The sequence below is a fragment of the Rattus rattus genome, chromosome 1 (genome assembly GCF_011064425.1).
Source record: "Rattus rattus isolate New Zealand chromosome 1, Rrattus_CSIRO_v1, whole genome shotgun sequence".
NCBI lineage: Eukaryota > Metazoa > Chordata > Mammalia > Rodentia > Muridae > Rattus > Rattus rattus.
The window spans coordinates 260069214-260093235 of record NC_046154.1 but is presented as its reverse complement, the minus strand read 5'-3'; the positions used below and the strand labels follow the sequence as shown (position 1 = coordinate 260093235).

General features: G+C 50.0%; 2 protein-coding genes across 2 annotated transcripts; both read left to right on the top strand.

Moving 5' to 3' along the window:
• Window positions 1–1216: 1216 nt before the first annotated feature.
• Window positions 1217–4276, top strand: Hoxc8 (homeobox C8). Its single transcript, XM_032890922.1, has 2 exons — window positions 1217–1652; window positions 2995–4276. The coding sequence occupies exons 1-2, from the start codon at window positions 1217–1219 to the stop codon at window positions 3285–3287; spliced, it is 729 nt and encodes a 242-aa protein (XP_032746813.1). The 3' UTR covers window positions 3288–4276.
• A 15562-nt stretch (window positions 4277–19838) lies between these two features.
• Window positions 19839–22097, top strand: Hoxc6 (homeobox C6). Its single transcript, XM_032884327.1, has 2 exons — window positions 19839–20312; window positions 21039–22097. Exons 1-2 carry the CDS (start codon window positions 19913–19915, stop codon window positions 21344–21346), a joined length of 708 nt encoding a protein of 235 aa, XP_032740218.1. The 5' UTR covers window positions 19839–19912; the 3' UTR covers window positions 21347–22097.
• Window positions 22098–24022: the final 1925 nt, after the last annotated feature.

The following is a 24022-nucleotide window of genomic DNA, read 5'->3' as shown; positions in this document are numbered from 1 at the left end:
GCCTGGAGAAGGGGGTGTGTGCAGGGAATCCTGAAGGCCCCTTTAGCTTGAGCTGGCATTTCCTATGGGATGGTGGTTTATGAGAACCAGTAAGAGGCCTACTCTTTTGCACCCTTCAGTCCAGCTGTAATCTCAAAAAAAAAAAAAAAAAATCTCTTGAGTTAGGCTAGGCAGAAGCCCGGACACACAAGCTATTCCTTTGAGTCCCAATAAACAGCTTTGCTCCCAGATTCTCCTAGCCAAGCTTATTTGGGTTTCCTACTCCTTGGAGGGGCTGCTTTCTGTAGGTCCTGCTGAGGTATATAGAGTGCCCCCCCTCAAAGAGCAGTCAAGAGACAAGAGTCTCCAGAATATAAAGAAGACAGAGCAGCTCCGGATCTTGGAGAGAGGCCAGAGGCTGGAGATTCTGCAGGCTGAAAGGTTTGGGGTACATGATCACCATGCTGGGCTTCTCAGAGACCCCAGACTTCAAGAACCCCAGGGAGCTCATCTTTTGAGTTACAGGCTCAGCCCTGATTTACTAACACTCACCCCCTGGGGGTTTTCTACCTGTTGAAGTAACCTGAGTTGACCTGATGGCTCAGGTATCTCTCAAAAAGGAAAGAAAAGGGGGGACACCTTCAAACTAGAGTGCACACCTTGGAAAAAAGCTGGCCTTGGCCATTAGCTGGGGCTGGCTCGCCACCCCCTGCACACACCACACCCCCATTCCTCCCCTCTCCTCCCTCCCTCTCCTCCAGCCCCCCCAGCCCTGAACCCCTCAACTCTCTCCCCCACTCCTCTCTCTCTCTCTCTCTCTCTCTCTCTCTCTCTCTCTCTCTCTCTCTCTCTCTCTCCCTCTCTCTCTCTCTCCCTCTCTCTCTCTCTTGCTCGCTCGCTCGCTCGCTCGCTCGCCTGTCTTCATGTCGTGGATTGATGAACGCGAATCGCGTGTAAGCGCCGCCACCGCCGGGAGTCTGAGGAATTCGCCTGGGCTGTTAGAGGAAAGAGCTAAGTGAGAGCGCGCGCTCTACCTACCGACAGTGAGCAGAGAGCCGCCGCCGCCCGAGCCCGCAGCCGGCACCGCGCCCCCACCTGCCCAGCCCCCAGCCCAGCAGTCCAGCCCGGGGGAGCCGGCCAGCTTGGGGTTCGGTCCCGGGGGGAGGGGAGTTTCGGGGATACCCGGCGGGGGAGCGTGATCCAAGGGGAGGGGGCCGAGGGTTTTCATGTACCCAGCATGAGCTCCTACTTCGTCAACCCCCTGTTCTCCAAATACAAAGGCGGCGAGTCCCTGGAACCGGCCTATTACGACTGCCGGTTCCCTCAGAGCGTGGGCAGAAGCCATGCGCTGGTGTACGGGCCCGGCGGCTCCGCGCCCGGCTTCCAGCACGCCTCGCACCACGTCCAAGACTTCTTCCACCACGGCACCTCCGGCATCTCCAACTCGGGCTACCAGCAGAACCCGTGCTCGCTGAGCTGCCACGGAGACGCCTCCAAATTCTATGGCTACGAGGCGCTCCCCAGACAGTCCCTTTATGGGGCTCAGCAAGAGGCGAGCGTGGTGCAATATCCCGACTGTAAATCCTCCGCCAACACTAACAGTAGCGAAGGACAAGGCCACTTAAATCAGAACTCGTCTCCCAGCCTCATGTTTCCATGGATGAGACCCCACGGTGAGAAGCCTTTTCTCTTTCCCCCTTGGTCTCCCGCGCTCCAGGGTCTTCCCCCCTCCCTCGCCTCCTTTTTGTCTGCCCTCGCTCGCTTTCCTTCCTGGCTTTGGGGGTCTCTCCCACTCCACTCCTGTGCCTGGGTGGGTTCCTGGGAGATTGAAAAGCTTGGCTGGGGGTGGGGCGTGGGGCGCCCGAGACATTGTGCTTGTTGGGGTGAAGGTGGGGGAAAGGTGATTTGTGGGTGCAAAGGGTTAAAAATCGTTTTCTCCATTCCTTCTGTCTCTTCTTCTCTCCATCTACAAAGCCAAAGTTGGGGAGATGACTGACAAGGACACCCTGAGTAAACTGAGCTTATCAGTCTTTGGGGTTGGTAGCCAGTTTTCCCAAAGACATTTCCCAACGCCAGCCATCCCAAGACAGTGACCAGACTGTTGGGTGAAAAGGAGACCCTTTGCTATCACCCCTAGCCAGGCAGAGGGGCAAGACCCCACCAAGGACAAGCATTCTGGCTCTCTGGGATCTTCACTTCTTCCTCTCAGAGAAGCAGCCTGAAGGCCACTGCCCCAACTTTTCTGTACTTCCTCCAGTTGGAGAGAAGACTGAAAGCCCGAGAAGAGGAAAATCATTGCTCAAAAAGAGAGAAGGGTCGTACCACGTAGGGGCCTCTGAAATCCAGGGGACTCAGTCAGGCTGCCCGCCAATCAAGAGCTATGGGATCTCTTGGAAAGCTGTTCAGGTCATGAGCCCCTCCAAGGGTGGCCCTTCATGGCCCAATTTCGAAGTACAGGGGGAAGCGATAACGACAAGTTCCGGCAGGGATGGCCCTTGATTTATTTGTTGGTCTCTAGTTAGCAATCAAGCAGAGCAGTGATACATTCCAGAAGATCAATTATTTTTTCTTATTGGAAAAGCATTAGGCAGAGATCGGCAAGGAGGGGGCAGTGGACACAGCCCCCTCTCCTTTAACCCCAGCCCTTTTCCTTTCTTTTGGAAGCAGATTATATCCCTAGGCCCGCCTCACTAAATGCCATTCTGCACTTGTAAACAAAGCTGCAAGGGCCAGGCTGTAGGCCTGAGGGACCCTGCAGGCTTCCTTGTCCACCTCAAGCCCTTACTTTTCAGACAGCCACATCCCAGCCCCTACCTTCACCCACCTCCCAAGGTGAAGGAAGTCAAACCAAAACATCTAAGGAAACTTTTCCTGCCCTTGCTTGCCTTCTGCTGCTGGTCTGATCGGCAGGAGGGAGGGAGAACTGGGAATAGCAGAGAGGGAACTTTGTGGGGCAGTGTTGGGGGGCGGAGCCCCCACCCAGACATAACCAGACTGGGGTTCTGTTCTGTTCAGCTCCTGGGCGGCGCAGCGGACGACAAACTTACAGCCGGTATCAGACCTTGGAACTAGAGAAGGAGTTTCTCTTTAATCCTTATTTGACCAGAAAGCGCCGGATTGAAGTCTCTCACGCCCTGGGACTGACGGAAAGACAAGTGAAGATTTGGTTCCAGAATCGAAGGATGAAGTGGAAAAAGGAGAACAACAAGGATAAACTTCCTGGGGCCCGAGATGAGGAGAAGGTGGAAGAAGAAGGGAATGAGGAAGAGGAGAAGGAGGAGGAGGAAAAGGAAGAAAATAAGGACTAAGAAAAAAGAGAAAATCAGCCCCCCCCCACAACTCCCTTGAAGTTTCGTTTTATGGTAGCAGATAAATTGAGAAGTTTACGACTGTCATTTGCTTTTATAGAGAATAGAATGACACTCACAACTGTAACTACCTGTCAGATAGTTGCAGCTCTGCTTTTATTACCTTTGGCCTTCCCCCACTCTTTATTTGTCTGGGGGTTGGGAGGGGGAACCTGAGACACAGGGAAAAGTTCTGTTCCACTCCATGCCCAACACACACTCACTTGTCCCTGCTCCCACTTCTGAGCCCTTCCCGATAAAGCCTAACCCTACACACACACACACACACACACACACACACACACACACACACACACACACACACACCACACTTCTCTCCACACTCTTTACACGCTTCTCTGGTATTTATTTTAAAAGGGATTCCCCTGAAGATGTAGAAGATGATTCCTGGCTTTGCTTGTATGCTGGGAATTAGAATACTGGATTGACTTTTTTTTTTTTTTAATGAAAAGAAAGAAGGGGAAAAAAAAACAGGAAAGGGGGAAATGAAAGGGAAAAATTAAAAAGAAAAAAAAAGATAGCAAAGAAGATTCCCCTCCCCCATCTGAGGCTGTTTCCTTAGAAACCCCCCCTTGACTTTCTCCAGGAATCTACTGGAAATCAAGGAAATGTGGGTTTCTCTACCCACCTCCTTCCTGAGGGTTCTATAAGGACTGGCAATGGTCTCTGAAATCCTACCTATCCATCCCATAGTCACTTGGGTCCATGCCTTCCTTGCCTTGCCTTTGCTGTTTGATCTTTTGGGCCCTGGCTTCCTCTGAGCTGTGTTAGTGTTTGTGCTCAGAAATCACCATAATCATGAAGATAATATACTGATAATAAATCTTTAACATACTACCTAAAGGAACCTGCAATAATCTTGGGGAAAAAAAAAAGAAAAAAAAAATCCTAATACAGGAGGGAAAAAAAGAAAAAAAAAAAGAAAAAAAAAACAAACCTCCAGCGTATTTTATCACTACCTATAGAAAGAAATCCTGCTTTGAGAGTATTTGTAATGCGGTTTTGTTGTTGTTTGTTGCTGCTTATTTCTCTATGAAAAAAAAAAAACCCAAAAACTGAGACTGCCTAACCCGCTGGTCTTGTGCGCTTTTATTGTGCTTCTAACCCCAGTAGAGTAGAACTAAACTGCACTGAATGTATAGTTACTCTGTCTTGAATTTCTCTGTTTATGCAATGTGCTCGAAAGGTTAAAGAAAAACGTTAAAATATATCTATAACAATGATTTTGGTCATTTGTCTTTATGTCCAGCTATGAATGTAGATTTTGTGTCCTGAAAGCTCTGTTCCTGGTCCAAGTACTTTGTATTGTATACGTGAGTCATAATAATAATAAAAAAAAAAAACAAAAGAAGAAAAAAGTAGAGCTGGAATGACTTGCTGTTTCTCCACAACTCACCCCATTTTCTACTCCTCCCTCTTTATTCCCTTTCCCAGCTCTGCAAAAGGCCTACATTGATCTTGCTTTGGGTGGTGGAACTTGGAAGTGGTGTGGAGAGGGCAGGCAAAGCAGGTAGGGTGGGTTAAGAGCAGGAGGAAGAGGGAAAGTCTACTGGAAGGGAGAAGGAAGAAAGGTTACATGCTTACACTAGTCTTAAAGACCAACAAGATTTGTAGGTGCTGGGACCTTAGTGGGAAGATGGAGCTTTAGTCCCCTTGTCTAGGCTGGGTCCATATAAAGAACCCCATGCTCTTTCTGTGACTCTGCCCCCACTCCTTTTCTTCAGAGTTTTAAGCCAAGGGTGAGATGGTGGGGTTCTTTTCTGATCTTCACATATCTCCTGATTGTGGCCACCCCTTAGCATCCAGGACATTATACTGAAATAGTGGATGAGGTGGGGAATGGGTGAAGCTAAAACTGCACAGTCAGGAGAGTTTTTTGACTGGAAAATGCCAACGTGTGAGGGTGAGAAGGCTTCTGCCTGGGGAGGAGGATAAAGGAAGGACAAATGAATAAGACAGAATCTGCACCCTGGAATTCAAATTCAACCAGCACAAGGCTATCATGGCCACTCAGCTGCCTTCTGTCCCCTTAGCCTCCGTTTTGGCTATTTCAAGCCAGCTCTTGGCTGGCTTCACTTTGACAATTGAGCAGCTTGCCTGGCTACCACAGTTGGGACTCCTGATTTGGGAGCATGGGCCTGCTGAGTGGATGGTCCCTAAGCCCAGTCACAGTAGGGCAAAGGGAATCTTGACATTTTCTAAAATAGTCGAACCCTGCTAGTAATGGGATCATTCTGGAGGGTCCTAGGCAGACAAATCTGTTTATGCCAATAAAATTCTGCTCAAACCATTCCAAATTCCAGAGATACAAGCCGGCTGGCTCAGCCAGACCAGAGGAAGAAAGGAGGGACTTCTGGCCTTCAAAAACAGACCACCAGAGACAGATATTTTTGAAGCAGATCTCTGGGTCAATGTTTTTTAACCTAGGCCCAGGCCAAGTGTTTCATCAGGGTTCCAAACTCTGGCCCCTATAAAAGGGGCTCAAGATTTGTCAATCGATTTTCCTAGCCCCCAACCCCCTCCACCCTGCCTGTGAGGCTGAAGGGACAGTTTGGGGATAACTTTAAGTTGAACCTGCCAGGAAATCTGTAGAATTTGGGGTCCCTGATGGCAACCAAGTGATCCTGTTTGGCTTGGGAGACATGGGGTGTTGGCCAGGGAGGCCTGAAAACAGCATTTCACTTCCCACCAGACTCTGTAGGAACACAGAGGAGACCCGTTTCATTTTTGTAAAGCGTGAGATTATGATTGCTATTGATAAAAATGGTAATATTCTGCCTGAAGAAGAGTGACATGATTTCCTCATCAAATGGTTCTGAAGGGCCTCGCTGCTTCCCCCCACCCCGCAACACCAACCCCCCATTCATCCCTGCCCCTGCTCAGCGATGTCCATGGCCCCAAGCCGTCGCGTCGGAGGGCGGGGTGCGTCTGGCGCCCGGGTTCTTTGGAAATGTCGGGCAGCCAGAAGGTTAGACCTAAGGAGACCCAGCGCCCCCTCGTGCATTACCCGCTCCCCGCTTTCCCTGCCCACCACTTCAGTTTTCTCGTTTGGAAAGAAAAGGAGGTTAAAAACCCGTTTTATGGGGGAATGTAATTGCGAGAGCGGGATGCGCTCTTTAGAAATGCATGCTCCTAAATGCCGCCGTCGTCCCATTACCGAAATGGGTACCATTCGGTTTCTGCAGATACGACTTTCTCCCATTCTTTACTTTTTTTTATTAGCCAATCAAAGTGGCTTCCGAAAGCTATTTGTGATTTGTGAAAAATAGTATCTTTCAAAATGCTGAGTTGAAACATCTCGCTCATTTCTGCTTGGATTTATTATTCTAATCTCAACGGTAGAGACAGGATGAAGCAGCTATTAAGTTGGGGGGCAAATTCGTTTCTTAGGATTAAAAAGAAAATCTCCGCACTTTCCCCCACTACTCTTACATTAAATGTCCAAAAGACAAGCGGGTCTTGGAGAAATCTGGGGCGCCAAGGGAAAACGTGTGCCGCTGAGGGGATCCCAGGGGACTCCTTGAAGGAGAGGGTGGGTTGGCTTTCCCAGGTTCGTATTCTTGACGTGAGATGCCCCCAGAGAGTGCCTGAAAAGTTACCCCTAGCCCCAATTACAGAGGATCCAGGACAGGTTGTGTGCCACAATCTGGAAGTAAAATTTCCGGTGAGTTGCCGGGCAGTGCTGCCCCATTCTTCCCGCTGCCATTGTGAAAAGCTGGGCCAGCGCTTCCTCGTCGTAATTTTTAACTACCTGTTATAAAATTTATGGGTGGGTTTGTAAAAGAAACAGGTCTCTGCATCCGGCTGAGGGAACTGTTTTACTTACTATGGAGGAAGTTTGGGGAGGGGATGAAGGGTCTTCTGTTGACTGGCGGAGCACCCAGCCCTTGAGATTCTCTTGCCAGCTCAATGCCGATCAAGGAAAGAGCTGCCCGCTTTTAGATCTCCAGCCAGTGGGGAGTGGCTGGACTACAGCCTAGCGAATATTCTCTTCAAGGTAATTTATAATAGCCTCCCCACACTGCACTTATTACCAAAATTGGAGGTCTGGAGAAATGGGGTGCATAGACTTTTAGAGTGGAAAGCAGAATTCAGAGCAGTAAATGGCTCTCTTATGGGGCCTGCAAACTCTGAAGCCAGATCCCAGATGCCTAGAAGGAGATCTTTCCCCCACCTCTGAAAAAGATAGGTGTGTAGGCAACCTGAAAGGGTGAAAAGGTTTCAAAGAGCCTTCTTCCTCAATTTAAGAAAGAAAGACAGACAGACAGAAAGAAAGAATGAAAGGAAGGAAGGAAGGAAGAAAGAAAGAAAGCTGGACCAAGATCTTCAGTTTTAACATTGCTATCTTATTTTATTTTATTTTATTTTATTTTATTTTTTTGAGGATTGAAAGTTACCATTGATATCTAGAGAACAAGATGACCTGAGGCTAGAAATAGTCTTGGGTTCAGGGAGTGCCATTTTGTCTGAAAAAAAGGGACCACCTGGGAAATGAAAGTCATTCTAAGGATCCTTGAAGCTGCACAAAACTCTCACCCCTTCTGCTGCCTCCAAAGGACTGCCAAATCCTGGTCCAGCTCTCGGTCCTTTAGACTCCATCTAGACAGTCTCGGTTGGGAGGGCTGCCAGCAGCCTGAGACTCCAGTTCTTGTTTGATGGGTGGAGAGTGGGGGGCTTGCCTGGGGCACTGCAGTAGAAAAGATGTGTTCTCTTTCTAGATAACAAAGGTAGGATCAGGAACGGTATTCATTTTCAGTTCCTTCATCTTGCCAACCTTCACTGCCCCAAGGCTGCAGAGCTCTGCAAAGCTTTGATTTTCATCAGGTCCAATATCATTACCTTCACTTATTAAGAAAAGTATTTAAAATTCGGGGCAGCAAGAGAAGGCAGTGGATCTTCAGCATCTGAACCCTCTTCTCTTCCCTCCCTACATCCCCTGTCTGCTCTTGCTGTGTTAGTCTAGAGCTGCCGGCCTTTGGGGAGTGGGCGGTGGGTGAGGGTGGGGTGGGGGTCGAGGGATGCTCCCTTTCTGAGAGAATTGGGTAAACATGGCGACCGTGGCGCCCATTTGCACACGCTACACAAATGCATCGCATTCCCGGTTGTTTGCAGAAAATTTACAGCTGAGTAATAAAAGTTTACGATCGACTCACAAGTTGGATTGGCCACAAGAAGTCATGTGGATTCCATCCATGAACGTGAACTTTTTATTGTGGTTTGTCCGTTCCGAGCGCTCCGCAGAACAGTCCTCCCTGTAAGAGCCTAACCATTGCCAGGGAAACCTGCGCTGGGCGCTCCGTTCATTACCAGAATTTTTTTTATTAATCTGATTAATAATTATTTTCCCTATTTAATTTTTTTCCTTAGGTGGAGTTGCCGGAAGCTGGGGGGCACCTGAGGAGGGCGGGGTGGGAGGGGAGAGGCAGAAGTTGAGAGCACCTCTCTCTCCTTATACCCGACCCTCTGGCCCCCAAGGGGCAAGAGGTTCGTGGGTGTGGGGGCTGAGATCTGGCGCTACAGATGCCTCCACCCCTCCCCTCTCCCAGATTCTCCCTCCTGTCCCTGCCCTGCAACTCTCCTTAATTTTATTTGGCTTTTTTTTTTTAAAAAAACCAGGACTTTTTATTTATTTTTAAATTTATATAAAGTATATATATGTGTGTGTGTGTGGAGCTGAGACAGGCTCGGCAACGGCACAGAATGAGGAAAGACGAGAGAGACAGAGAGTGGGAGAGAGAGAGGCAGAGAGAGAGGGAGAGAGGGAGTGACAGCAGCGCCCGGTAAGTGTTTCCTTATTGGTTCAAATATGTAACTAATGGTCCGTAGTTGGGTGGCGGTTTCAAGATAAGGACAGCAACGGCTTGTCTTGGTTAGAGAGAAGAGGGGGCTGGTGAGAGGGTGGGCATGAGGGTAATTAAGGGGAGGTAAAATGGGAGGATGGGGTTAAAGCTGAAATCCTGGTAGTGGGGGGAAATGTGTTGTCCTGACGTCGATGTGCGCCGAAGTTGGGGTCCTGGGCGGGAGAATCTTAGCCCGCCGGACGGAAGTCCCTGGTCTGGGGCGCGGGGCCCTCTGCCTGGTGCCCACAGTGTCTGTACCTGTTTATTAGCTGACTACTCTGGGCTGATGAACTGGGACGTGGTGGCCTGGAAGCTCAAACTTCAAGGCTGGAGAGAGAATCTGTAGTCTAGGCCCATTGCCCCCTAAGCAACGTCAGCTCCTCAACCCCCAAACAAACTTTCCAGAGCCCCCTCCCTGTCCGGCAGCCCCCCTCCTTCTTGGAGAGCTAGAAGCCAGGCCTCACACATGCGCAGTGTGAGCCCAGGGCTGAGCCGCGGAGCAGGAAGCGGGCGCAGCTAGGCGGGCGGCGGAGCCTGTTAATTGGCAATTAGGGGGGAGGCTGGTGGCTGGTGCGCGTCAGCCAAGGGGAGAGAGTCTGCCCACCCCTGCTCCCGCCCCCACCCTGGCGCATAGAAGGGTGGGAGGCGCCCTACGCTGCGGGTGGAAGGAGTTGGGGGTGGGGATGCAGAGCTCAAAAGCCATCTTGTGCTCGGAGAAAAGCTGCCTAAATGCTTACCCCCCTCATAAGCCTGGTGCCCCCCACCCCCCCACTTGCGGCCACTCCACTCGGGATGCCATTCCAACTTCCTCCTGAGCCTTGCAGGACTGCTCTAGATTAAGACCCGCCTTGTTCCGGTGGAGGTGGGAATGAGAGAGGCCTCCGGTTGGGCGGGGATAGACCAGGCCGTGCCCCCAGGACCTGGAGGGTGCTGCAAGCCCCCCACCCCCAGCACTTTATGGGTGGGGTGGGTGAGTTTCCCACCGTAAAGGCGTCAGACTAAGGTGGTGGGTAGAGTCCTGGATCTTCCTAATAATTGGTGCTAATGACGTGTTGTATAATCTTAACTTGACACATATGGTTTCATAACATAGTAGCTTAATTTCTTCCAAATGTACATGGCCCTGACTGCATTGCAGTTTGATATATGACCCCGCCCTGCTTCCAGGCTTGGGTCTGAGGCGACCCTGTTAGTGAGAGATTGTGTTTATAAGGAGCGGCGTGCACACAGAATGCTTACACACCCAAACAGACACCCCTTAGAGTTGGGAAGGCGGCATGCTCCTGGCGAGGTCCCAGACACTAGGAGACAGACTCACACCTTCAGTCTACGTCAGTCTCACCCCCCTCATCTTCTCCTCTCCCAGAAGCTCGTCTGAGAGTCTTCGCCCAGCAGTGTGGGGGAAGGGATAACTGTATTTCCTGTTTAAACCCAGATCTATCGCTGGGGTTGGGGGGGGGCGCAGTGGTTAGAGAACCCATTTTTATGAAATTATTAAAAATATATAGTTCGATTTCATTCAGATCAAACCCTTTGAGCTCGAGCCTATGGTGAATCCTCCCTCCCATCCCCCCACAACCACCTTCCCTTCTCCAGCCCCCCCAAAATTCCCCTTTTGCAGTCGACATAAAGGCCTCTGAGGTATTCTCTCGGGGAAAGAAATGGCATTTTCTCTCCCCTTTCCCACCCCACCCCCCAATAGGACTGGTGTGTAGGCAGAGGCGTCTGCCGAGGGGCTAATTTCGCGTTCCTTGTTTACGACCAAGAAAAGCGCTTGGCTCTCCCCAAATGGGCCCAGCCTGCCGCCTGCTCCGGCTGCCGCGCACTCTCCCGCCGCCCGAGCCTGGTCCCCCAGGCAGATGCTTCGGGGAACCAGGCTACGGCTGACCAGGACGGGGGTCTGTGGAACCTGAAAAGGGCCAGGGGAGTACGCTGAGACAGTGGAGGGGCCCTGGAGGCCCGAACGTGAGCCTTCTCCTGGCGTACTGTGGGAACCGCCGATCGGTGAGGCCGCTATTTCTTTCTTCAGCCTGTACTTTGTCGGACCCTATCCCTGCGGATGGCCGCAATGACGTGGGAGGGGATGTTTGGACGGGGGGGGGGCACACGTTTCCTTTGTTCCACCCCAAAAGAAAACAATTTTTGGAGAAGGCTGTTCAGACTAGTGTGGATTCACCTGGGATGTTAAAGGCCCCCTCCCATCCAAGGGGCGGGCCTGGGCTAGGATGGGGTATTCCTCTAGGCCTACAGGGGATCTAGCTGGACGTGCTAATAGTCATATCGAGGTGCTAGGGTGCGAGAGTACCCGTCAAAAACACCAGCTTGAGGTGTCTTTATATTTTTATTGATTTCCTGTTCCTTCTTGGCTACAATCCTACAGCCCCACTCCCCCCACCAACTTTATCCTATACCCTTCACCCCTAGACCCCTCTTTGGCAAGCCTAGAAACAGAATGCCAGTGACTGGCCCTAGTTTTCAGGTCTGGCCAGGAGACAAAACTGAATTTCAACACAGCGAGTGCTCTCCTCGCCAGTTACTTTCACTTTTCTGCCCCCTGGTTCTTTCTCTTTCTGGTGCTCTAACAGAAGCACAAGAAGGGCCATCGGTGGCAATCCTCAGCCTTCTTGCAGGCCAAATTCTGTGTGGATGTGGCTCCTCACTGCAGGAGAGCTCTCTGATTATCTAATAATAGCCAGTGAGGCCAAGAATAGAATTTTGCTCAAGGGTTCTTCACGCTCAATGCTGAGGCCTACCTAGGCGGTCACTGGATTCTATGGATCAAGGCTTGGCAACCTCCCCAGACACCCCCCCCCCGGGGGTGGGGAGGACTCAGAAGCCTTCCCTCCGAGCTTACTTTCTAGGTACCCTCAGCTCTGCCCCTTCAGAGGTTTTGGTAAGCTCTATCGTCTGTATTTCAGGCCAGGTTCCCAGCACACATGGGGAAAATAAACCCTTTCTCTTCTTGTCTGACAGTTGTGATCCCTACAGAATTTGACCTTGGTTTGGAAAAGGCAACCTTGTTGGGCTGACTGTTGTGTTCTGAAACCAGGCTTGGTGGAATTAGATATTTATTATATACTGTCTCAGATATACAGATTCAGAGGCAGGGGGAAATATAGAGAGACTCATATTTCCTCGTGGTTAAATGTTTACTACCATGGCTATATTCGATAAACACCGTTTTATGTGCATGCGAAATTTTGTTAGCCTTCTCTGGCTGAGAGCGGGCCAGGGGAGCAATGGGCTCAAGGAGGAGGCCCTCTGTGCATCTCTGCGGAAATGTGTGTGCTGAAATTGGAGTACGTGGCTTCCAAAAATCCAAAGAAGCCACAGGCTTTGGCTCATTGCTTTTGCCTGAGACGTACTACACCCTTCTGCTGTCTCTCCTCACCTCCCTGTGAAGTCTGCCAACTTACAGGCTCACTTCCAAAGAGAACCCAGTCATCTTGAAAAAAACGAAGTCTGTGGGTTCTTTCATGGTTGTTGTGACTCTGAAAGGAGTTCTGAATCACCAGGACTGGAGCCCTGGAGGCTGGAAGCCTCCATGTGGATGGCAAAGGGATTGTAGTGGCTAAGATGATTTCTGAGCAGGGGTCTAGGTGGCTGCGGGCCAAGGTGCTTAAAGAGGCTTGTAGAGAAGGCAAACCAGGAGAGGCATGGATACTGCCTGTGAATAGCTCTCCTTCCTTTTGCTTCCCTGGCTATTATTTCTCTCTAGATTTGCCTGTCTGTAAGGGCTTCTTAGAAGTTCTGGAAGGTCCTATGAATACCCAGATCTGGAGATGATGGGGGGGTGCACTTTAATCTTGTCAGTGACCTGAACCAATGCGAGGTCCACTAAGAGAAGGCTGGTGGAGGCCTCTCTAGAATGCAAGCTGGGCCCGTGGGCCTGGAGCCCTGAGTATGGGCCTCGGCTGGGAATTAATTGGCCTCCTTATGCAGCTTTTCTGGGGCCACAAAAAGACAGAGCTGAGAGGAAATAAAATGTCAATGGAAAGGCCCATAAATGAATGAAAGAGTAGACAAGAGCAGTACTGGATGAGGTTTTGTGCTGCTCTCAAGACACTCGGGTTCCTGCCCAGACTTGTGGCTCCAGGGGTTCACAGCCTTTCTTCCCAGTTTCATCCTCAGAGACAGAGGGTGTGACAGAGTAACTCAGGCCTTTCTGCTCTAGCCACACCGACTTTGGGGTGACAGTATCCCAGGATCTTGTCCCTCAAGCAGCCCATGGCCTCTGCCACAGCGCTGTCAGACGCCCCTGTTTATTGTGTCTGTGTGTTGTTTACTTGTTTTGTCTGCTGCCACCCTGCGTCAGAAACTCAACCAGCAAATTCGCTCGCTCTCGCTCTCCGCTCTCGGGGAGAACAAAGTGCAGGGCTCGTTCAAACTCCTTCCCCTTTTCCGCACCCCTACCTCCTGCTTTCTCATTTTCCCTTTCTGAGGGGAGGAAGCAGAAATTGTCCTAAAATAGGGCCGATGTTTATGGGACAAGGGAATTATGAAGACACCATAAACCTCCGGGTGTCCTAGTGTTGAAGAGACTTCCAAGCCTCCTTTCTCTTTTCTTCCTTTGCCTTGGTAACCGGTTGGGTAAGAGGGCCACAGACCCTGAGAACATTTCAGCACCTCTTCTTTCTCCTCCTGGCTCCTCTGTTCCCTTCCTCCTGGCTTCTCTCAGACATAGGTGGTTGGGTTTTCTGTCAGGGTAATGTTGGTGGATTCATAAAGCTGGATAAAGCATACCACCTTCTCTCCCTTTATCTTTTCAGCCTCCCCCCCCCACAAAAAGCACTGAATTTAAGCAAATCCTACAAAATTAAATTACCCATTCTGTAAGGGTCCTATAAATCCCCAATCCTGCCAGGTATAGAGTCAGAGAGGTCAATGTTTGCCTTTAATTTTGCTCCCGGCTATCAAATCTAAAATAGTATCACTGCAGCTAAGTAATATTCTTGTTTCTGAAATTAATTCTCCTCTCCCCCAGCTCCCTCTTTCACCAGTATGAATTAAATGGTTCTTTCAGAGCTACTGACAATAAAGGATAAAGTTATTTATAAAGAATTGACGATGACGTTTCATTGTTGGCTTATTGTTCCAGACCATAATAACACTTTATTTCAAAGTGGGAGAAGTTAGCCCAGGAGAAGATGGGAGGGTGGAGTTAGAGGGGGGCCTGGCATTCATACATACAAACTCTCGTTAACACTTTTATGGTGTTCACAGTTACCATATGACAACTTAGTGTGATGTCATAAATGCCAACCAAGGTCTCCAATTTTAAATTTTCGCTAACCTCCAGAATGGTCCCAAGTCTATGTTCAGAAGCAGAGGAGAAACCAGAAAGCTGGGGGCTCCTTTGGACTAGCACAGAAGGGCATATTTACCACCCACCCACCTTACCATCCTTCCTAACGTGACAGTCTCCTGAGGTCCTGTTTTGGCAATGCAAAGTACCCTGAATATTCTGGGCCTTGATTTTTACTTCCAGACCAACTTGGCCCACCTGCTTTGCCCTCTCAAAGGGCAAGTCCCAAGACAGCCAAACTCTCCATTCTCAGTGGGGATGAGATGCTCTCCACAAGCCCCCTCCTCAGCTGATATTTCTGCTGCTTTGGCATCAAGGTGGAAGGGAAGCTGGAGGGCCTGGTCTGCAAAAGATAGAAATTATTTTTTTTTCCCAGGTGAAGTCTGAAGGGGTTTTAGGGCAAAGTTTGATGGAACCCTATTTTACTTTTGAACTTTTAGGCAGAGTCGGAGAAACCAGACATGTAAAGATGGGGGTTTGTGTCTGCTGAGGATGGTAGTAGCAGTAACCAAAGCGCCAGTTAGGAAAGGTCAGGCAGAGATTCACATAAACCAGAGGGAGGAGAGAGAGCCATCAGAGCCGCTCTGCATACCTTTCTCCAATGCTGGAGTGCAAAAGTCACAATAATTCCACTACATACCCTCTTCTTAGCTCAAAAGAAGGAGTCACAGCACAGGCCTGAGAGGTATTTGGGCCAAATCTCAGCACAGCAGCTGAACATGCCCCATCTGGTCCTTTCCTCCTTCCTTGCAGACCCCCAACTCCCTCCAACTGGTCAGTTTCAGCCTTGTCACCAAATACCAGCACCCATAAATGGATCTGTCAGGTTTCACTCCCCCCACCCCAGTGTCTTTAAGCTTGACTTTTGAAAGGAGTGTTCCTCTTTGGAATGCACTTTAGGTATTGAGGAAAATGAAAGGAAATCTTTCCCTAGCACATCGCAGAAAATCTGGGAGCCCCTTGGGTAAGCTGTGCTTTGGCATTCCCAAGCAGACCAGACCTCGTGTTCATGTTCTTTGGCCGGTGCCACTCACCGCTCTTTTTGCCATGCTTTCTCTTAGAGGTCCACGGAGATCAAAGGGGTTTGTTCACAAAACTCCAGGCATTTGAAATAGGGGTTTTGTGAGTTTTTTTTTTTTTCAAAGCGTTTTTTAAAATGTAGTCATAAGTCAGTGGAGCTAGCTGAACTCTCTAGAACAGCAAAGCCTTAACCAAATAGTGCGATTGTGAGGTGAACTGAGTAATTATTGAACTCAGCTTTCTCTGTAAGAGGGATTTCAGCCCTCACCCAGTGGCACAAAAGGAGCCGACGGCATAACCGTTCCGTATCTCTGGAAATCAAGAACTGGAGATGGTGGAGGGGCAGGGTCCCGCAGCTGCGTGGCTTTTTAGGCAGGCGAGGGAGCTTAGAGTCCAGCGGCTCGGCTCCAGCATTGGAGTGAGCGCACAGCCTAGGGAGGCGCCGAGCTGTAGTTGGCGTTGCCGGCCAGGAATGGAATACGTGCATCTGTGCCGTCGTCAGCTACAAACATCTTCGTAGAGGTGGAGTAGTCTAGGGAGAGAGGAGACTTGCGGAACACAGAAAAGGACCTTCCGCGAGTAATATTTTTTCAGATTTCACCAGGCTCACTCCAGACGTCTGTACACACAAATTTACTTTATTTGTCAGAGCAGAAAAGAAAGCAGAGGCAGGCAAGGTGAAGCCTGTTCATGGCCACCCTAAAAGCTGAAGTCCACTCTCCCCTCATCATTTTCCCAGTTCAGAACCTCCCCAGCCTTCCCCTAGCTTAGATCTGGCAGGACTGAAATCTGGGGAAACCCCTAAGTAAGTGCCCAAGCTCGGGTGCAGCCCTTAGCCTCCAGGCCAGTGACTACACCCACTCAGGCCCAAAAAGCAGGCAGTAAATTCCTCTCCTATAATTAGTGCTCCTGGAAGGCATGTGTTTTGGATTGGGGTGGGGGGGCTAAAGCGGCCAGTGGCAACTTTCCCGCTTTATTCTTTTTCTGGGTTTTTATATTCTGTTTATGAATCCAAGAATTACAGCTCCCAAAGTGAAAATCTGCTCTTGACACCGAGTCCCCTCTAAATGCCTAATTCAGAAGGCCTAAGGCCCAGGGCTTTGCATAGACCGGCAGGCCTAATGGGGGTGTGTGTGTGGGGGGGGGTGGCTTCGCTGATTTCTCTAAGCTTGTTTTGGTGGAAACAAAGGGCTGAAGCCTCCCTCCTTCCCAAGACTTGTGCATATTTACAGAGCTGCACTGCAGTTTTAATAAAACATCTGTTCCTGCTTCTGCTGATGAGATTCCATAATTGTTTTCAGACAAATTTAACAGGAAAATATAAATATATTTAGAAAAATTCAAGTCCCAGCCCCTCCCCCACAGACAGCCAATCTTTTGCCAAGGGAAGAAGGAGCACAAAATGGGAAAAAGGAAAAAAAAAAAAAATTACCCCAAGGAGGGCAGATCCAACTCATCTGACCCACTCTCCCCCTTGGAGCGAATCCTCTCAGTAAATTTCAACTTCATAATTAAAGGTCTGACTAAGGGGAATGGACCTTCTCCCTTTAGGAATAGAAAGGGGTGCAGGAGAGTATGGTGAAAGTTAACTTTCCCTAAAGTCCTTAGATGGAGGGAAGATATTTGTGTTTCTGCTCCCCCTGGTCTCCCCCTTCCAGCATTTCTGCCTTTTTCCCCCAGCAGCTGGTTTCTGTTCATTATAAATCGGCGAGACCTTTCAGGATCTGCCCTCTGTTTAGGAACGTAATAAAACACTTAACTTTTCCGGGGCCTGAGACTTACATTCTGTTCCCCAGGTCGCCCACCCCTGAGCACACCACCTTTAGGCCCCAAAAGGGAATCTCCCCAACTTTGGCGGCCCTTTAATCTCTGGAGGGAGGGGCTCCAGGAAACTCAGGCATCTTTGCTAGGGAGCTGGAGCACATGACTCCCCCCAAAGTCCCCTCATCCCTCCCTCCCCTACCCATCCATAAAAGAAAAAAAATTAAATATACAAAAATCCACACCCATGGAAAGCAAAACTTCATTAAGACACCCTATCTTCCATCATTCAATTTGTTTTACATTGCAACAATTTAATATCTTGAAGGAAGTACCACTGACATGATTTATCCCTCTAGCAATCTCACTCTGAAATAGGAGGGGAATTTACTCTTTCTTGCCTTGGCTTCTGCTACCCTCAGGGCAGACAGGAGGCTGGGAACTTTGAAAGAGGTTTCTGGTGTCCAGGGGTGCACTTGCCTGTTCCCTAGCTCAGCCCAGGATACCCCACCTCAGTTTTCTCTCCTCCTACCTCTTGCCCTGTAGGGGGACTGGAGCCCCAGCCAGCTGTTGGAAACCTCTGTCCAGGCATGCCATGAATTCAAGTACAGTTGGATTGGAAAGCAAAAAGCAATACACTACTGTTGTGTTTAGGGGTAACTGCTGCATTGCCCCCAGATGAGATAACTTCAAAACAATCTCTTATTGAAAGCTTCCTCCTCTACCCTCTTCACCTTGGAAAGAAAATAGTATAGTCAAAGGGTACTAACTTCAATAATTACAGAGATCTTCCTTCCGCTCTTCTAAATTCCAATCAATTCCCCTCCTTTTCAAAGGCAGGGGCTGGATTTTTAAAAGCCAACACAAGTTGTCTGGCAGTAAGACTCCTCAACCCCCTAAAGAGGTTCATGTATTAACTAACATTTTGTCTGCACCAGCTCCTACACACTGTCTGCTTTGGGGTTCGAAACTTTATCCCCCATCCCACCCCCTAGTGACACTCCAGGGAAACCTTAACGTTACAGAAGATGAATAAACGAGTTTTTTTCCCAGCATAGTCCCGTTTATGGCTTTATTGCTACCCATTGATTACTCCGCTTTGTTACACAGAAGGGAAAGATCATAAAACCCGGCGACATCCGGGTTCTTGTTATAGTCAGTCTCAAAAAAAAAAAAAAAAATTAGTGAGGGGAAAATATGAGCTTTCACTGCTTCCTGTGTGTACCTCACCATCCTCTCTTTGTCAGCTCCAAGCATTTCCAGCCTGTGTCGATATCAAATTCTGTTTGGATTAATCAGAGGGAAACCCCAGCTGCACACCTTCTGCTGTTTCGGTTCACTCACTGCAGCTCTCTGTCGCTGAAACATCTACAAAACTGCTATTTCCTAATCTCCTCCTCCCTTTTCTCAGCCTCAAGGTGGGGGAGAAAATGGAGGTAAGGACTGAGAATCCAGAGGTGACTTGGTGAGGCAAGAGACCGAGTGTTCCCCAGGAACCCCTTTCCTAGGGTCTTACAGCTCAGGTCCAGGGGCACCTCCTTTGGCAGGGCAGTGAATCCAGAGCAGATAGGGTCTTCTGACCTGAGCTGGAGCTTGAGCGTGTTGGGAGGTATCTGTTCATTGGAGTACCACCAAATTTCCTCTTTCGGGTTGCATCCTATGTGAATTACACCACTGGCCTGGCCTGAGCTGGTTCCAAATCATAAATTCTCACCAACACAAACAGGAGTTGATGTCTTTAGAAAGAATCCCTCTCTCTCTCTCTCTCTCTCTCTCTCTCTCTCTCTCTCTCTCTCTCTCTCTCAATGCTTTCTTTGAAGCAAAAATGTTGCAAGAGTTTCCCCAAAAGGTAGGACCTGGGGAGGAGCAGAAGGTTAGGAGGCAAAAGAGAGATGCACACTTCAGGCTCCTCCCTGTACCCTGTAGTCTCACTCATACCCTTTAGATCTATTTGCCTCCTATATATCCTCTAACCCAAGACTCTTAGCTACACTGCCTTCCTCGGTTTCTGGAAAATTCTTTTTCCTTTTGATTTTTAAAAATTGTTGGAAAAATATGCTGTCTAGTGATGGGGACTTGCTTCGCGAGTGTCAAGCCAGAATATCTTCTAGAATTCCTGGGAACCTCTTTCTACTGGGAAGGGTCTTCTCAAATGAAGCAACCAGGATTTAATTTTAGAAAAGGGTCAGATACAAAGATGAAATAGGTCTGAAAACAAGGATTTCTCTGCCCTGCGGTTGGCCACAGCACAGCAAAGTTAGCTGGGGTGGAGAGATTTTCTGGGACTAGACCTTTCCTTAAGCTGGGAACAAGGCCCTGCTCATAGACCTGCACCCCACCCCCAACCAGTTAATATATATAATATATATATAATATATATTATATATAGTAAAAGAAATCCAAGTCTTACTTTCAAAGCACATACTTAGTCTCAACTAGGGAATCAACAGAAGCAGAAGCGATTTTTTTTCCCCTTTCTTGACATCTGGCTTGCGATTGGCTGGAAGGGGGTCAGCTGACTTTGTCATTTTGTCTGTCCTGGATTGGAGCCGTCCCTATAACCATCTAGTTCCGAGTACAAACTGGAGACAGAAATAAATATTAAAGAAATCATAGCCCGACCAGGTAAAGGCAAAGGGATGAATTCCTACTTCACTAACCCTTCCTTATCCTGCCACCTCGCCGGGGGCCAGGACGTCCTCCCCAACGTCGCCCTCAATTCCACCGCCTATGATCCAGTGAGGCATTTCTCGACCTATGGAGCAGCCGTAGCTCAGAACCGGATCTACTCGACTCCCTTTTATTCGCCACAGGAGAATGTCGTGTTCAGTTCCAGCCGGGGGCCGTATGACTATGGATCTAATTCCTTTTACCAGGAGAAAGACATGCTCTCAAACTGCAGACAAAACACCTTAGGACATAACACACAGACCTCAATCGCTCAGGATTTTAGTTCTGAGCAGGGCAGGACTGCGCCCCAGGACCAGAAAGCCAGTATCCAGATTTACCCCTGGATGCAGCGAATGAATTCGCACAGTGGTGAGTTTTACAGCTCCGAGATATAAATTAAATAAACTGAACTGGCTTTATGACCGGCTTCCCTAGAAGAACGGGCGGAGAGAGTTTTTTATGGCCCCATAAAAACAATCACGCTCGTCTCCTCGCCGACACCGAGACAGGGCCCCCTCTTCAGCCCCCTCTGCTCGCCTCCCGCGCTGGCTCGCAGGGGCTTGGCCCCCTCGATCCCTGACAGATTGGAGGGCTCCAAGGGGAGCTGAGGGGGTAGGAACAGGGCAGGGAATGAGGGGAGAGGACAGAAGGTGGAGGAGCCCCACTAAAGTCTAGTTAGGCCGGAGAGAAGGAGGGAGTTAAGAGTGGGCAAAGAAGTGGGGGAGAACTTTCCAGGGAACTAGAGTGTTGGGGAAGATGGGGGGAGCCCAATCCTTGAGAGATGGGGTCCTTATCCCCAGTAGTTTTGTTTTTTTTAAATCAGTTTTTAGACAGCCAGCTTTCTGCCTGGTTTTTGCCCCGCCCCCCAGCTTTCTTTGGGACACACATCTCCCACCTCGTGGGAGAACTGAATGAAGTTGGGGTTCTGGCTGAACCCCCAGTGGGGGTGGGGCAGAGCAAAAGGGAGAAGGCTGAAGCCCGAGAAGGCTGCGAGCTGTGGGCCAAGTTGAGAGGGTCTGGACTTTGCTAGACAAAAACGTCTGCAGAGGACGCCTTGCTGATTGTTTTTAGTGTGTTTTGTGCCCGGATCTCTAGGGGTCGGTTACGGAGCGGACCGGAGGCGCGGCCGCCAGATCTACTCTCGGTACCAGACCCTGGAACTGGAGAAAGAATTTCACTTCAACCGCTACCTAACTCGGCGCCGGCGCATCGAGATCGCCAATGCTCTGTGCCTGACCGAGCGACAGATCAAAATCTGGTTCCAGAACCGCCGGATGAAGTGGAAAAAAGAATCTAATCTCACGTCCACGCTCTCAGGGGGTGGCGGAGGGGCAACTGCCGACAGCCTGGGAGGAAAAGAGGAAAAGCGAGAAGAGACAGAAGAAGAGAAGCAGAAAGAGTGACCAGGACTGCCCTTGCACCCCTATCTCCTCCCTTGCTCATCCCAGCTCCCCGAATCACACACTCTGTATTTATCTCTGGCACAATTGATGTGTTGTGACTTCCTAAAACAAAACAGGGAGTCAAACGTGGACCTGAAAGTCAGCTCTGGACCCCATCCCTCACTGCACAACTCTTCACTCGCCTCTTCCTCTAGCTCCCTCGCTAGTTCCTTCCTGGCTTGTCTGCAGGCCCCTTTCCCTTGCCTAGGCCTAGGGGACCTGAACCTCGCTTCAGATTCCACAGATGTCCCTCCAAGTGAGCCCTAGCCTCCCTCCCCACCTCCCGACGCCCTTCACCCCCGCCCTCCCGCGCGGAGAGCTGGCTCCGGGGCCTGGGGCCTCCACTCCGGGGCCTCAGGGCCCGGCCTGACAGCCGGAGGGCGGGAGGCCTCAGGAGGGCGCGCCTTGGCTCCGCAACAACCCCCAGGGCCTCTCCCCAGTCCCTGACCGGCCCCTCTGCCCCAGCAAATGCCCAGAACAGGCAAATTGTATTTAAAGATTCCTGGGGGTCATTATGACATATTTCGAACTGTGACCGTTTCTGTGTGAATATTTCTAGCTGTATTTGTGGTCTCTGTATTTATATTTATGTTTAGCACCGTCAGTGTTCCGATCTCATTTAAAAAAAAAAGGATTTTAAAAAAAGAGGGAAAATAACAAAAAAGCGAAAAAAGTGAATGACGTTTGTTTAGCCAGTAGGAGAAAATAAATAAAGAAATAAACCCCTACGTGTTATCCTCCTGTATAAATCCGACCTCTGGATCCGTTCTCGAATATTTAATAAAACTGATATTATTTTTAAAAGTTTATAATCCGCCTGTCTGCTCATTCCCGCCCGCTGACTTGCCAGCAGAGCTCTCGCGCAGCCTGCCGCCTGCAAAGCCCCCAGCCCTCTGCACTCGCCTGCCCCGCAGCCAGGCGCTGAGCCTCGGTCTCCGGGTTCTCTTGACCGCGATGGGTTTCTGAGAGGCCTTTGGGACCCTCCCTACACGGAGCAACACACACCCCGGAAAAGAAAAGGAGGAAAGGGGCCGCCTGGACTTTCGCTGGGGGCGGGGAAGCTTGAGTGAGCCGGGTTGGGCTCCAAGCCCCACGCGGGCCTTTCTTCCTGCCTGTAGCAGCCAGGGATTTTGGCTTCTGAGCCCTGAGCCCAAAATGCGAGAAAAGGAGCATGATCCGAGCACTAGGGTCGCTCCCACCCACTGCCAGCAGCACAGGGAGAAGGAGGACTAGCAAGCAAGCCCTCAGCCCGCCAGGCCCGCTGTTGTGAAACCTGGCTGAGGCGCCCTGGCAATACAAGGACCTCAGGAGTCTGTCCACAGGGACTGAGCGATCCAAGGACGACTCGAAAGAGAAAGACTGGAAACTGAGTTCTGGCGTGTTCTGGGACTCCTGACCCGCCAGACAAAAGTCCTTCTTCCTTACAGCCCCAACCTATCTGGTTCCTGACTCTTCTCTCTGCAAACCTACCGCATGAGGGGCACAGTAGGATCCCTAACCCTTTCTCAGATCCAGACTTCTTTCCCCAAGCCTCAGCCTAGAAACCTGAGTGGGCCTAGGAGAGAAGTGGGGTGGGAGGTCTCCCGGAGGGGGTAAAAATCGGCCTGAGTTTTCCAGACTCTCCAGGTCCCTGCCACAGCCCCCCTCCAGAGCCTCCGCCAGTGGGGGCGGGGGTGGGTTCTGGCAGAGGCTGAGAGTTCCTGAGGAAATGCTGTAAGGAGTAGGGTCTGGAAATAAGAAGCAGGGGATAGGACCCAAAGGTTGAGGAAACCCTGGCCAAAGACTATGTCTGGGTTGCCCGACTTAGTCCCCTCCCCATGGGCCTTTTAGCTTGAGGTTACCGGGAAACCCAGGCTAAGGGCTTACCCCTAAAAGAGTAAAAGCAGGCCTTTATCTCTGCCTTGCTCATAATATTTGTGGAGGTTTCAATCTTGTCCCTCTATGCTCTTGGGGGTCATCTGAAATATCTGGCATCCTTTACCCCATGAGAATCACACGGAGAAGGGTCCTCCGTTACATGCAAGGGAATGTTGCCTCTTGCCCCTCTAGGGTGCCTAACGTTGTGAAGTCTACCCGGGTCCACCTGGTCCCTCACCTCCAGTCACATTCCAGAGAGTACCTAGGACTCTCAGCCTGTCTGCCTGCTTCTGCTCCCTCAGGAACCCTCCCTCCTCTTAGGTATCCTGCCTACCTTCCCAGAGGTTAATTTTTTCCAAGCCTACAAGAGAAGCTCCTCTTCATCAAAACTGAGTTCAATTCTCCTAAGCAAGAAGCCTTGACCTTTAGTTTAGGTAACCCAAGATAATCTTCTTGGTTCTCCACCCTGGGCTTTAGCTACTACCCCCAAGTCTCCTTCTCAGTCATCATTGAAGTTTGCAAGGCTCTGGAGATGGAGGACTGGCACTATCCATTACGAAAACCACCAGAGTAATTCTTAAATAAGGTCTCATCTTTTCTGAAATTTTAACAGAATTTTAAAGACAAGCTCAAGGGTTAGTTTGTCCAACAAGCAACAACTTCTCTACAATCTGACTGCCAGAAGACCAAGCGATGCTACAGATGCAATTCCTCCAAGTCGGCACCAGGTGTCGCTGTGAGCTCGTTGTCCCGACTACCCCCCAATTCCAAGAACCATTT

Coding starts and splice junctions, on each gene's coding strand:
- Hoxc6 (XM_032884327.1), top strand. CDS start 19,913: ATGAATTCCTACTTCACTAACCCTTCCTTATCCTGCCACCTCGCCGGG. Junction 20,313..21,038: donor GCGAATGAATTCGCACAGTG/GTGAGTTTTACA, acceptor CCGGATCTCTAG/GGGTCGGTTACGGAGCGGAC.
- Hoxc8 (XM_032890922.1), top strand. CDS start 1,217: ATGAGCTCCTACTTCGTCAACCCCCTGTTCTCCAAATACAAAGGCGGC. Junction 1,653..2,994: donor TCCATGGATGAGACCCCACG/GTGAGAAGCCTT, acceptor TGTTCTGTTCAG/CTCCTGGGCGGCGCAGCGGA.